General features: G+C 31.3%; 1 protein-coding gene across 1 annotated transcript; it reads right to left on the bottom strand.

The window, feature by feature from the left end:
• Positions 1-1,187: 1,187 nt before the first annotated feature.
• On the bottom strand, positions 1,188-11,922 carry LOC113398649 (clavesin-2-like). The gene is made up of 6 exons (XM_026637501.2): positions 11,871-11,922; positions 5,380-5,529; positions 5,011-5,105; positions 4,105-4,246; positions 2,488-2,681; positions 1,188-1,565 (listed from the first exon to the last, which is right to left on the bottom strand). Exons 2-6 carry the CDS (start codon positions 5,519-5,521, stop codon positions 1,266-1,268), a joined length of 873 nt encoding a protein of 290 aa, XP_026493286.2. The 5' UTR covers positions 5,522-5,529; positions 11,871-11,922; the 3' UTR covers positions 1,188-1,265.
• Positions 11,923-13,463: the final 1,541 nt, after the last annotated feature.

Here is a 13,463-nt window from a genome sequence, read left to right as displayed (position 1 = left end):
ATTTATCATCATAATTTGAAAGTTTCACCTACAAACGCAATAATCAGATCTACCAAACTTCTCTCTGTAAAATAAAATTTAGTAGTTCTTGAAAGCAGATTGCTATAATTAAGTCATAGCGGTAAATCAATAATAAATGGAAAAAAATAAACACACAAATAACAAAATAAAAAATTTATTAAACTTATTTTATATACGTAACCAAATCCTAATCGTAATACATTCAACTATAAAAATATTATCACAAAATAAAGGTATTTTACGAGGACGTTAAAATACGTTCAAATTCTATTTGTATGTATAAAAACATTAGTTAATAAAATAGCCCATTTTTGGTTCATGTAGTTACTGAAACGAATAAAATTAACTTATTTGCTGGTATGTCACCAGTACGAAAAAGTTCGTAAATTCAATGTTACAATTGATTTACACATATGTTAAGAATAAACACATAACATCTTAATAATTAAAAATCAAGGTAATAATTATTTTATATAAACATTAATACCTATGTACAAATTGTTTTTTAATAGGTACTTGTTATAGCTTGTACTGTTCAAATTGTATGTCATAAGTTATAACTATTAATAATAAACTATAATTTTATTGCTTCGACTGCTGACACAATGGTTATTTTATTTATTAAGATTTAAAATAGAGATTCTAGGTCGAAATGCTATCAGCAGTGTTACCAACATCGTATCTGATTACAAATAGTTGTACTGTAAAGATTTGTATTTCTTTTGTTATTTATTAATATCACCATTTTTTGTATTTACTAATATTATAAATGCGAATGTAACTTTGTAACTTCTTCATGCTTAAACCAGTGAACCGGTTTAGATGACATTTGGTATGGATTTAGTTTGGGGGTAAAATGGGGGTGACGGATTGTGCACTATAAGTAGAGTAAAATGGATGTTCGGTTATGTAATTGTGATTAATAGTCCTCGACAGTTTCGACTGCGAAAGGTGTACTTTGATAATTTAGATTTTAATACTATTTACTGTGTTGTAGTATCTGCCCTCGGCGCTAGATGGCGCTTTTATATATCAACTTTTATACCGTTAAACTGATCGTGATGACAATGATTTATATATGAACACAGGCAGGATATCTGTCGGTTTTGTTTGTATATACAATAAAAATAAAATAATAATTAATTAAAAAATACAAAATACTCTTTGATTAGGTAAAAAAATATTCGAAAACACCACGATTCCATATTTGAAGAAAAAATCCTTGAAATATAGACAAGTACTAATTACTTTTTCACAGTAAAACCTAATTCTCTTAACTCTTGAACCATAAAATCGTCCTTGTATCTGTCAAGTTTTCTGACCCACTCCTCGAATGTTATTACATGTCTACATCTCCCACCGTATTCGGGGGGAAGGTATTCAGGGTCGATATGTTTATGGAGGGAGGACATGTCGTAGCCGTGAAAGTGCAGGCGGTCCCAAGCAGCTGCTGGTATAAACTGCTTGAACACGTAGAAGAAGGTATTCAAAATCCAGTTGTACCTGATGACGTGAAGCGCGTGGATTGGTATTGGGAACGACACCTGAATATAACACAACATTATTTTATTATTAGTATATTTATAATTAATAGGCATATAGCCGATATGCCATGTACCATATAGTACATATATCTTATTATTATTATTAGTAATAATATTTTGCAAGGAATAAGGCCTTCGCTTTAGAAATCATTTGAATTTGGAACGACTAGTCGTTATAATAGGTGAAGGATAACTTATGTCCGTAATTTTTAAAACAGTCTTGAGTTGATTTGCATCTTAAAATACTATAGAAAATACACGACAAAAACATGATTCATTTACATAAAGAAAATCACACAATTTTTTTTTATCGTGTTTTGTCATTGGTTTTATTAGTGCTGCATTTTTATCCTTTTGAGGTAAGCACAACTATTCATCTAAATATTTAATATACTTTCAATAGGTATATAATTTTTAGGGTACAATTATTCTAATACCTAAATAATAAAAATTGTGAGTTTATGTAGCAGATGAATTGCATTCGAATTTTTAGACGTAAGCTTTCGATTACTATAAAATAAATTAGACATAAAACAGCACTTGATAATTCCGAAGCTGTTTCTAATTTATAAATCTTATAAAAAGTTTACAATATAATTAAAATATCTCGTATATATAAGAAAGTTGAGGGAAATATAAAAATCTATTTAAACGACCGTCATCATCTTCCTGCTCTATCCCAATGTTATTTGGGGTCGAGGCAGCATTTCTTCTGCATCGCAGCATACTTCTCTGCCTGACGTCATCTCACAATTTTTCAAACATTCTTTCTATATTATCCTCTTTCACACAATCCACCCATCGTTTCTTTGATCGTCCCTAACCTCCATATCCATCCACGTCCATGCACAAGACCTTCCTCACAACGTGGTCCTCATTCCTCCACCGAATTCAAACGACCGTTGCTACTAAAAACACTCACCCCCATTAGACTGACGATCTGGTGCGCAATGGTAGGTGTTAGATGCCTAACATGCCGTATGCTAAGACCTTCTAAATCAACTATTATAGTAACACCCAGGATTTGTAACTTTGGCTGCAAGGCGGCCACTTCGTCCATAACAAGAGCACAGCGCACTACGTCTTCTATTGGAACTGTATCTGTATCCCATCGACCTGTAAATTTACAGAGTACTTCTATTAGGTGAAGCAATACTTAGTACTATCGTGTTCCGGTTTGAAGGGTGAGTGAGCCAGAGTAACTTTAAGCACGCGGGAGATAACGTCATAATGTCCAAGGTTGGTGGCGCGTAGGCGATATATATGTATGGTTAATATTTATTACAACGCCGTTGACTACGGGCGGCGGTGTCTACTTAACTAACACCCGGTGATCCATACCGTCAATTACCTTTACCTTAAATTATATATATATTATTTTTTATCTCAAAAAAAAAAGAACAGAATCTGTTAAAGATTTAACAATATTGGATAACTTTGAAAGTCTAATGGGACCACTTTAGGGCTTCATTGAACCCAAAGCATTAAGAATCATTAAAATCTTTTCATAAACAAAAAAAAATATATATCCAAAATTAAGTACATTTACGAATTGAGAACCGCTTCTTATGACGTCATTTTTTACATTTGTAAGCATGACAGAAGTGAAACATAATATGATATATGGTAAAGATCGCTGTATTAAATATGTAGTTTCATTTAACACTAAATACAATATAGTACGAGTAACTATTATATAAATTTACACTTAAAACTAAATCAAGAACAAAGATATAGATGTTATGCAAAATTATTTCGTCCAATTACACAGACAATCTCTTTTGTCAACTTCAAAAATAATTTCAATGGTAGGTACCTATTATAAAGTAACGTATTATGACGTAACTTTAGAAAGTATTGTTACCTTATAAGTTTTTGTGCAATTGCTAGCTGTAGTTAGCATTTTCGTCAATATCGCTTATCAAAATCGCTACGCTAAAGTATCGTAATTGCGATCTCTGATGTTATTTTTAATGTAATGTTCACAAAACGTCTTAAGCAATAAAATTTATGCAAGAAACAATGAATTACATAGACTAATATCTTAGCAATATAAAGTTAAAATTCGCCCGTGGATTAACAAAATATGACTTAGTATTTAGTAAGAGTAATATAGTAATATAATAACTTCTATGTATACTTTATAAATAATTATTTCTTCTAAAAACGAATGTCTTTAATCGCCTTGAAAAACTCCGTATATGTTTTTAAAATGGAGACCGATTGCAAGGAACCTAAAAACTAACGTTAATTCTTTCCGAAACGATACGATTTGGGAACCTTCAAGAAAAGAGCGTACTCATTCCTTAAAGGGCGGCGACGCACCTGCAAACCCCTCCGGTGTTGCAGATGTCTGTGAGCGGTGGTAATCACTTTCCATCAGATGAGCACCCTGCTCGTTTACCCTCTATAACATTAAAGTATATATATATATAATTCAGTTGCTACCCAACAATTGCATTATTCCTCTAGCAAACCACCTAAATGTGCATGTGTCATAACGATGTAAGTGTGTGTTGTATGTAGACAATTAGCTCACCAAATCTCATGAGTGTGATCCTTCCATTTACAGGACTATCTGGGAAGGTCCCTCCATACACATCTTTAACACGATGTAATCCAAATGCATTGCAGTGATACAGATATAAGTTCTTGCGACGGAAATCTTCATAACGTACCATCTGAAAATGTTATCATATAGCAAGATTTCGTAAGTTAAGTCGTACTCGGTTGACATTCTGCCTCTAGTACGGCATGTGAGAAATGCAGTTTGCTGACCAAATCTAGTTTTGAAGATATTCAGCAGATATTAAATATTTCATCATACTTTTGGCTGGTTTAAATATAAAAGCATTACGTAATCTACATTCTGTAATGTAAAATTAGTCTATGGGAATAAGACGTTCACTTCACTTAAAACGGAGGCTCATCATTTTAATTTGGTCCATTTTATGATGTCCCATTTAAAAATAATTGAATTGTGTTACGCAATTGAGGTTAAGAAATTCCCATTGACCATGCCTGTCAGATTTACAATACAAATGTAGAGCAGTAATTTTCATATTTCGTCGAGTGTTGAATGCTGGGAAAATTACCATAATAACAATCGCCATACTTAAGACTCCCTTCGTTCGAGAGGCATGTTTCCATGTCAAGGAATTTGTAACAGTCAGAGGAAATTGCGTTTATATTCTGTAGTATTCGGTTTGAGTCATCAAATGGTTAAGAATAGACGCCAAATGGACGTCACTTATGCACGAGTAATTACCACTATAAAACTATCTAGAGTATATTTTTTATTACATAAATCCTACTGAGATTTGTAATAGTTATGGAATACATAATGGAAAATAGACTAAACGAATTAAAGATTTTTTGTAATGTGGTTATTAAAAGTTATGTCATTTATTATTGTTACAAAATATTGTTGGATCTTTATATTTACCAATTTATGCGCAAGAGCCGGTATAAATCTCCGACATCTTAGGAATCGAAGGAGATACGCGTCGTCAGTCCGGCGTGGGTTGCATTCGCCTCTCTCTGCAATACAGGGAAAAAATATTATATACAAATATAATGTGCACTATGCGTTTATTTTTATTTTTTGAGATATTAAGAAAAATTTTAAGTTAAAAATTCTAAAAGTAACATTGATATATTGATGTGATGTTCAGCAATGTATAATGTATCTACTATGGTGTTATAACGCCCTAGTATACACAAAAGTTTTTTTTTGCACATAGTTATACAAAGGAAGATTTTATAAATAAAAAAAAAACATCAATAATGCAAATTAAGTAGAAAATTTATGTACGGTATATCATATTCCTCAACTCTTCGATGACTATGTGTCTCGTCTTTGGGTCCTCATTACAATTGCGACGGGCGCATTCTTCAAACTCCGGATCTTCAAATCTGCTTATCTCTGCTTGAAATGCTATCTCCAAAAAAGGCATCTTTGAATCTGTTAAAATATTGGTAATAAATAAAATCACATCTTGCAGGCTTCCTGTGACTGGCATTGTTGATACAATAATATATGTGCATATCATTTTAATTTGTAATATTGTTCATATCTACAGGTAAATATCGAATCGATAGAAGTTGGCATTTATCATAATTAGTAAAATAAATAAATTTACAATATTTTTTAATAACATTTTTGAATTTTTTAATGATGACGGAATAGAAAAAGGAATATCGCATTAAAATCCGTTGCGTAGTTTAAAAGATCTAATAGTACGATTAGACCTTAAGAAGACCGGAAGCGACTTAGTTTTATTCTATGTACAGTTTATTATTAGAAACAATTAAACTAAATCGCTATAACCAATAACTCATAAAAATATAAGTAACACAAAACATTTCAGTACCTATAATAAATAAATTGGAAAAAATTGTTGAAAAGTTTTTTTTTCGAAGGATGCAAATGCATCAATTTGTTTTCCTGGAATTTACAATCACGATTATGGTCGAATTTCAAAAACTGAGCGAGCACCTGTTTATTCAATTACTTAACTTACTATATGTCTATACCAACAGTTGGAAAATAAACTTGTTCAAAGATTTCCATGCTAGTAAACTTAAAAGGTTCTCGACTCGACCTTTTTGTGCTTTCTCGCAGTTTGTTGATATTTTAGTTAGACATTGTTAATAGAAGAAAAGAGATGTGAAATTTAGACGCATACCATAAGGTGGTGTAGATAAATTAACAAGATGATTTAATATTGTTTTTGTTCGTATTCTGTGCCTCGTTCATCTAATTGAGTTGAAACTGTGTTTAAACAGTTACTCTCAACACTTTCGTTTCTGACACTCAATCCTCATATAAAGTAGATGGCATGCGAGTCGTTTATATATTTTTAAAAATATGCATGTCAACGCATTCTGTCAAAATAACTGTAAAGGGTCAGTAAGTATGCCACTGATGGGCAAAGGGCAGAAGTTATTCCACCACACTGTATAGGTGATACGTGTGGCAGGATTTCATTCGACACATGCTACTTCTCACGACAAATTAGGCACATGTGTACTTAATCTTTTTTAAGATTCGTGTTGGTCTAGCGACTGAGTCAATATAAATCACGAGAACAGAAAATTCACCTAATGTTGGCGGCAACAAAGAGAGTAGACCCTAATATGGATTCTAAGCAAATTACCTCTCGCTCGTATACTATTTGTGTCCATTATTACAGGTATATAATAAATTATATATTTGAGATAAAGGAACAGAGGGTAAGCCTATTCATTATTTAAATTCTCGTCTCATTGTTTCCTTAGATCATAGAAGATTGCGATTTGACAACAATACTTATATGAATGAATTACTAAATGGGGTAATGATCCATCAGCATCATATCCTTCCATATAACTGAGGTCAGTGCATCCTCCGGTCAGTCTTAACATTGAACAGGACCAATTTGCTCGCTAACCTTTTAAAAAAATCTATCGTTTCTTCGGTCTTCCCTTATTTTCTTCTTTTCGTCAATATTTATGTTAAATATCTCTATTGTCAAATCATATTCATGCGTTCCCATTATATGTGCAAACAACGATACACAATTTCTCTCTAAGTTTGCTACTGCTGCGCGACTGTCAAGCTCCATGTATGTGTAGGCTTATCTTGTCTATTCTTAGTGATTTATGCAGCAATTGTTTTCAAATTGTATACTACATAAATAATTTGTCAGATTTTAGTATGGTACATTATGACTATATATATTAAGAAGTAAATAGTTAACATTGTGTGTATGATATATTTGTTGCAGTGCCAATGTTTATAGTTGTAGGAGGTGACCATCAATTTCATCATCAGTGGTCGATTTGTAATTCGGCCAATCTATTTCAAAACAATAACAGCGATATATGGACAAATCTACGTGAAACTAAAAACATTTTACTATTAAATATGATAAAGGACTCTGCAGTTTAGCATAGAATGACACAAAGACTCAGATATCATAATTGCGATTTTTAATAGAATCCTTCATACCGTTACGTTGCTGATAATATTTTAAAAAAGGTAATTTTAGCCGTGTGTGTCAAAATGTTTGAAGAATCTTACCTACTTATACAGTTTTATATACTTTATATTATGTGTTTAATATCAATCATTAGTATATTGAATTATAAGACTACCTTAGAGAAATTATTTTAATAGCGAAAGCACAACAGATTAATGGAAGCTTAAAAATTGAGCACGTACATATATTTGTCGGAGAAAGTTTTTAAAGTTGCTAAAGGAACGAAAAAAACACCGCAGAGAGTGACCCTTAACGCACTTTCTTGATATAATCGTTACATTATAGTCGTGCAATTATTTAGCACAAAAAGAAATATCATGTTGTTTTAAACTAGTACACGTTCAAAATTTTAAAGTCGAGATTTTTTTTTTTAATTAAATCTGCAGTTTGTAAATAAAATTAAGTACAATATTATATAAAGAAGTTTTTCTCTCGTTACGGCTTATGTAGTAAAAGTATTTTAGAATGTAGATTTAATTGTGAACCACTGCAATGCAAACAGTATACACCTATTTAGGTATCATTATAATCGTTTCCTTCTTTCGTTACGTAAAGAGATATTAAAAACTCATTACTAACTACGATTATTCAAACCAATGCGTACAGTGTACTAGTACATAGTTTATGGTTTCCTAGTATCGTTTGTTTGCCATTGTTTTAAATATATTGAGTATCACATTTTTTATTCGGCTTTTAAATATGGATAACGGACAGGTGCATTGTCGAAATGACGCTCGAGCAAAATGTATGATTTTGGATACATTGCGCTGGGTTAAAAATGGATTAATTTCATTTTAATTTCTTATATTGTAGGAAAATTTAAATCAATAAAAAATAACATAACGTGTTCAATCTGATCACGATCTTTGATTCAAATTGATTGGATTTCATTTGATTCAAATTGATTGGATTTCATTTCATTGACGTAGATAGCGATCACTCAAAACTCAAACTCAAACTCAAAATTCCTTTATTCAACATAGAAGCTTACTTACTTACTTATTGATGGTCAAATTAAACACTACCACCTGTTCGGAAAAAGGAACACCCTGACCTGAGAAGGCCCGGCGTAAGAAATTGTGCGGGTCTTTTTTTTTTTGTCAAATTATGTAGATACATAATTGTATATGAATAGAAACAGCCAGGAGGCGATCGTTTCATTCCCAAGGTGTGCTATCAAACATAAACTCACTAATTGTATAGTAACCTTTCGCACACAATCGTTCCTTAACAATTTTTTAAAATTAGGTAACAGAAGCATTTTGAACGCTTTCAGGGATCCTGTTGTAGAACATACATACATGTTGTATACATTGCCCCACAAAAGAGTTACTGACTCTATGCAGTCGAGTAACAGGAGTAACAAGATTGTGTTTGTTCCTTGTATCAATGTTATGAGAATCACATTTTCTAATAAAAACATTAATATTTTTCCGTAAATACAAAACATTACAGAATATATATTGAGAAGCAACAGTCAATATCTTAATTTCTTTAAATTTATACCTTAATGATTCCTTGGCTCCTAGGTTATAGATTGCGCGAATAACCCTCTTCTGCAGCACAAATATAGTATGGATAGCGGCTGCGTTACCCCAAAGCATAATACCGTAGGACAGTATACTGTGAAAGTAATTGAAATAAACAAGGCGAGCCGTATCAACATCGGTAAATAATCAAATTTTTTTGACCGCAAATGCCGCAGAACTCAGTCTACCCGCCAATCCGTTTATATGGGGGAGCCTTCAGTTGTTTCAACTGGATCCATCGATTCCCCATTGATAAGTACATCGGTTTTACATTTTGCACGTTTGGTGTGCTAAATTTTACAATTTTAGTTTTTTTATTATTCAGCCTAAGATTATTTACGCTAAACCAGTGTACTATATCAGATATAGCATTGTTTACATCATCATACTGTACCTGTTTCCTATTAATTTTAAAAACCAAAGAGGTTTCATAAGCAAACAATACTATATCGTGTTTGTTCTCAACAAGAAAGCGCAAGTCATTTATGTATATGAGGAATAGAAAAGGTCCAAGAATTGATCCTTGTGGGACCCCCATACCAACTGAGATCCCAGGAGACCTTGTCCCTTTAACGTCAACCCTCTGAATTCTATTCAAAAATAATTCAATTTCTAGGTCCTTCCCTAACATTCCTTGAATATTTTGGTGCACCAGGTTTACAATTTTATTATTAGCTATTTTCTTTTTCTTTTTATTGGCTTCTATGGTATCTGTACTATCGGTGCCAGAGACTACCTCTATTGTCTTAGAATTTAATTTAAATTACGTGGAATATGTTCCAAAATATATGGTCTTGTATTATTATACTGCTTAATAGAAGCAGTTGTCTGGACAACCAAACAGTTGGTTGATTTTGTAACAATAAAATATGATAGCGTGCTTGCTAACTGTCTCTTATAAAAATTTGATACGTGATACCTATCACATGTCTAATGTAATTCTAATGTAATTATTGATGTCATTTTTTGATACATAATTACTATTTGTCATTACATACTACTACCGTAACAAGGATTTGAGTACGAATTATGCTTTTTAAAAATGGCTTTTCAAGTTATCTTTGGTCTAACCGCAGTACAAAAATTTATCAGTTTAGGTTACTGAAATCAAAATAATATTTATTCAATATAAAATAAATTACACTTACATTGGAAAAATCGTCGATCTTCCATTCTTGTGTCATCGAATAATAAAATGATAACGCCATTAGGGGATTACAATATTTTTTGCTTAAATTGTTTTTCATTTAAGACGAAATATGCAGAAGAGCCATTTTTTTAAATCGATTTTTATTTGGCATGAATATTTTTTTTGAATATATACTCGTGACAAAAAAAAGAGTGTAAGTAACTGTGGGTCCAGTCGCGAAAAACATGACTTCACATATATACGTTCTAAATCCAAGGTTTGTTCTAGTGGGGATAAGTGACTCAATGTTTGAGAGGAACGGAATTACACATAGCAGATAATATATTTTCATTAAATACTTCAAAATAATTGAATGAAATTTCCGCGTATACAATTCATTTTGTGTTTTACGTGCTACAGTAAGAATTCGACAATATCTCAGTAATATTAAATTATTTCACAGTAACTTTTAGGTCGCGCAATAATTATATACAAATAAAAAATGATAAAAAATACAACCAGTTATTTTTAATACAGACATAGATTAACGACTAAAATACTTACAACATAAAAACAACTTCATCAAGTTTTTAAATTAATATACATACATACCTATATTGAATACGAGCGATATAAAAAATATTTCGACTACATTTAACCTTTGAATTGATAATTATAAGATTAACTTTTCATAATAGTAACTATATCTGAATTGAATGTTGAGCTATAGCGTTTTATAAAACGGTACTACGATTTTTTGACTACTACTTTCACTTTGGGCTGTAACCGTAACGAACTGTTGTGGAACAAAAAATAAACACGAAGAGGCTTATTTGACAACTGGCAGTACAGAAATTTTGGGCATTATTCAAAATTTTATAGGTGTATTAAAGTGGAATTGTATAATGTATATAAATAAATATTTGTCGTTTATAGTGAACAGAGCCTTCACATCATATTTAGCTTGAATTTATATGGCCTCAACCTTTCCCCAATAAGTAGGCTATATCTAATACAATAATAATTATTCAAATTGAACTGGTATTAGTAGTTACTCAGATTATCGTGATACAAACTTACTCGGTGGAAATATTTGTTCAAGCCCTTCTGATTAGGTACCACCCACACATCATATGTTGTACCGCCAAACAGCAATACTCAGCATTGTTGTGTGCTGGTTTGAAATTGAGTGACCCAGTTTAACGATAGGAGAAACAATGGAGATAACATCTTAGTTCCCAAGGTTGGTGGCGCATTAACGATGTAAGGGATAGTCAAGGCTGGAACTACCATATGGCTTTTTGGTCAGTCCAGGGGCCCTGATTGAAAAATTAAAAAGTTAAAAGTTTATATCTACATAGTATAAAAGAAAGTCGCTACCCGCCGTCTGTACGTTTAGATCTTTTAAATTACGCAACAGATTTTAATGTAGTTTTCATCAACAAACAGAGTCATTCAAGAGAAGAGCCAAGATTTTCTAATTTTCTAGCAGGAATAAATCAAGCATTTTTCTTTTCATAAGTGTCTTCAATGTAAAAATTATATATACATATATAGATCTTTATTTTACCCGTGTAAAGCAGGTGCGATAATTATATTAATATTAAATAAAGAGTTAACTTACCTGTGATTCACTGCAAGTCTTCAAATAAATAAGGTTAAAACCGGTGTATGTATGTATGAACAGTGTCAGCCAATGGATAACGAGTTAGTAGTAGTAGTAAGTACACGAAATATTAAAAAAATAAAATACAAAAGATTTTAGTATTTTTGTTTAGAGAGTACTTTCTAACGATTAATATTTGGTATACGAAATAAACGATTTTTTGGAATAAAAGTTACTTCGAAAATTTACCCGCGAATTTTAGTTTTGAAATTGGAATGTGAGTTTAGAAACAGCTCAGCGTGGTATGTTTGTTCGAAATTTGAATTTTACATTATTCATTTAAGCACTTTTTTGTTACTTTAATGTTTTTATCACGAAGTAAATGTTTTCTCACTGACAATGGACAGACGTGATGAGTCCTTGAGTCATTTTGATAAGAGCATTTCACAATGGGATGGAACTCTACATTTTCCTTTTTATGTTTTTTTTTTTTTTTATAAATAAACACACAATTCACTTTTTATTAATAAACGAAATAACTTTGACAATATTTTATCTGCACGTAATATTTAAATAACAACTCCGAAATAAGGCACTGTTAAAAAAAACGACTGATAAACTTTTTTGTTTTGAAATACCGTAAAAAATGTTTTAGCCACGCACGCGAGTTATCGAGCGAGAGGTCGATAAGCGTTTAAATTAAATATGGGTAAAGTAGCCGAGAGTACACGACTGTCACAGAGTACAACGGAATAGAGAAATCGATGTCAGCTTTAATTAACTCATTAAAAAAAAGGTTATTAAATGGTAATATCATTTTATATCATGATCCTTTATGATATTGCTTAAAATATAATAAAAATCCGACTGCGAAAACGAAATTAATCAACAATAAATATACAAAGAAACTCCATTATTTATATAATTTTGGAATAGAATATGTCATGCAATTATTTTTTTCAATAATTTAACTCCCACCTGCAGACATAATAATAAACAAATATTAAGACATTTTAGTTATTGGTTTACGTTTGTCTGCAAATCGTGTAATGAAAAAATAATATTTTGTTAGTTAATTATATCTATCTTTAATGTAATTGTTACTGACTTTTGTTTAACACATAAAATATCTGTTAGTTAGTTTAATAATAAGAAAAAAAAAATTAAATATCATGTCCTGTGTCAATAAAACAGGTCGAGGTGTTGTTCTCTTCTGGAGAAGAAGAGCTGCTATATTTTTCGTAAAAACAATCGTAGTCGATTTCTAAACATCAGGGTAACATATTTATAAATGAAAACTATTTTTCAAACTATTTTGCGTCTCTTTCTAATTAGGCGGTAAGATTTATCCATTGTTTTTACATTTAACGGAAACAAAGAATCATTTCGACTTAATAATCAAGTCTCTAAAACTATTGTAATGATTTGTAAGTTGTTTTTAAAGTTACACTGTGCGATCGCCAAAACTGGTTTTGGTGCCTTGAACTTGCGTCTACGATGATGCTTGAATTTAATATGCGTTCCATTTCACTTAACATTAATGAGGCACAGTCATTATAAATAATAACTACTTATATCATTTAGTAAAACTTTAAATCATTATATTTTTGC

The sequence above is a fragment of the Vanessa tameamea genome, chromosome 14 (assembly GCF_037043105.1).
Source record: "Vanessa tameamea isolate UH-Manoa-2023 chromosome 14, ilVanTame1 primary haplotype, whole genome shotgun sequence".
NCBI lineage: Eukaryota > Metazoa > Arthropoda > Insecta > Lepidoptera > Nymphalidae > Vanessa > Vanessa tameamea.
This window is presented reverse-complemented; position numbering and strand designations above follow the sequence as displayed.

Bases quoted from the DNA above. Each gene is read 5' to 3' on its own strand.
- LOC113398649 (XM_026637501.2), bottom strand. From the start codon at position 5,521: ATGCCTTTTTTGGAGATAGCATTTCAAGCAGAGATAAGCAGATTTGAA. The intron at 2,682-4,104 runs GTGAGCTAATTG...GTAAATTTACAG, and splicing joins GATCACACTCATGAGATTTG to GTCGATGGGATACAGATACA. The intron at 1,566-2,487 runs GTGAGTGTTTTT...TGTTATATTCAG, and splicing joins AGATCGTCAGTCTAATGGGG to GTGTCGTTCCCAATACCAAT.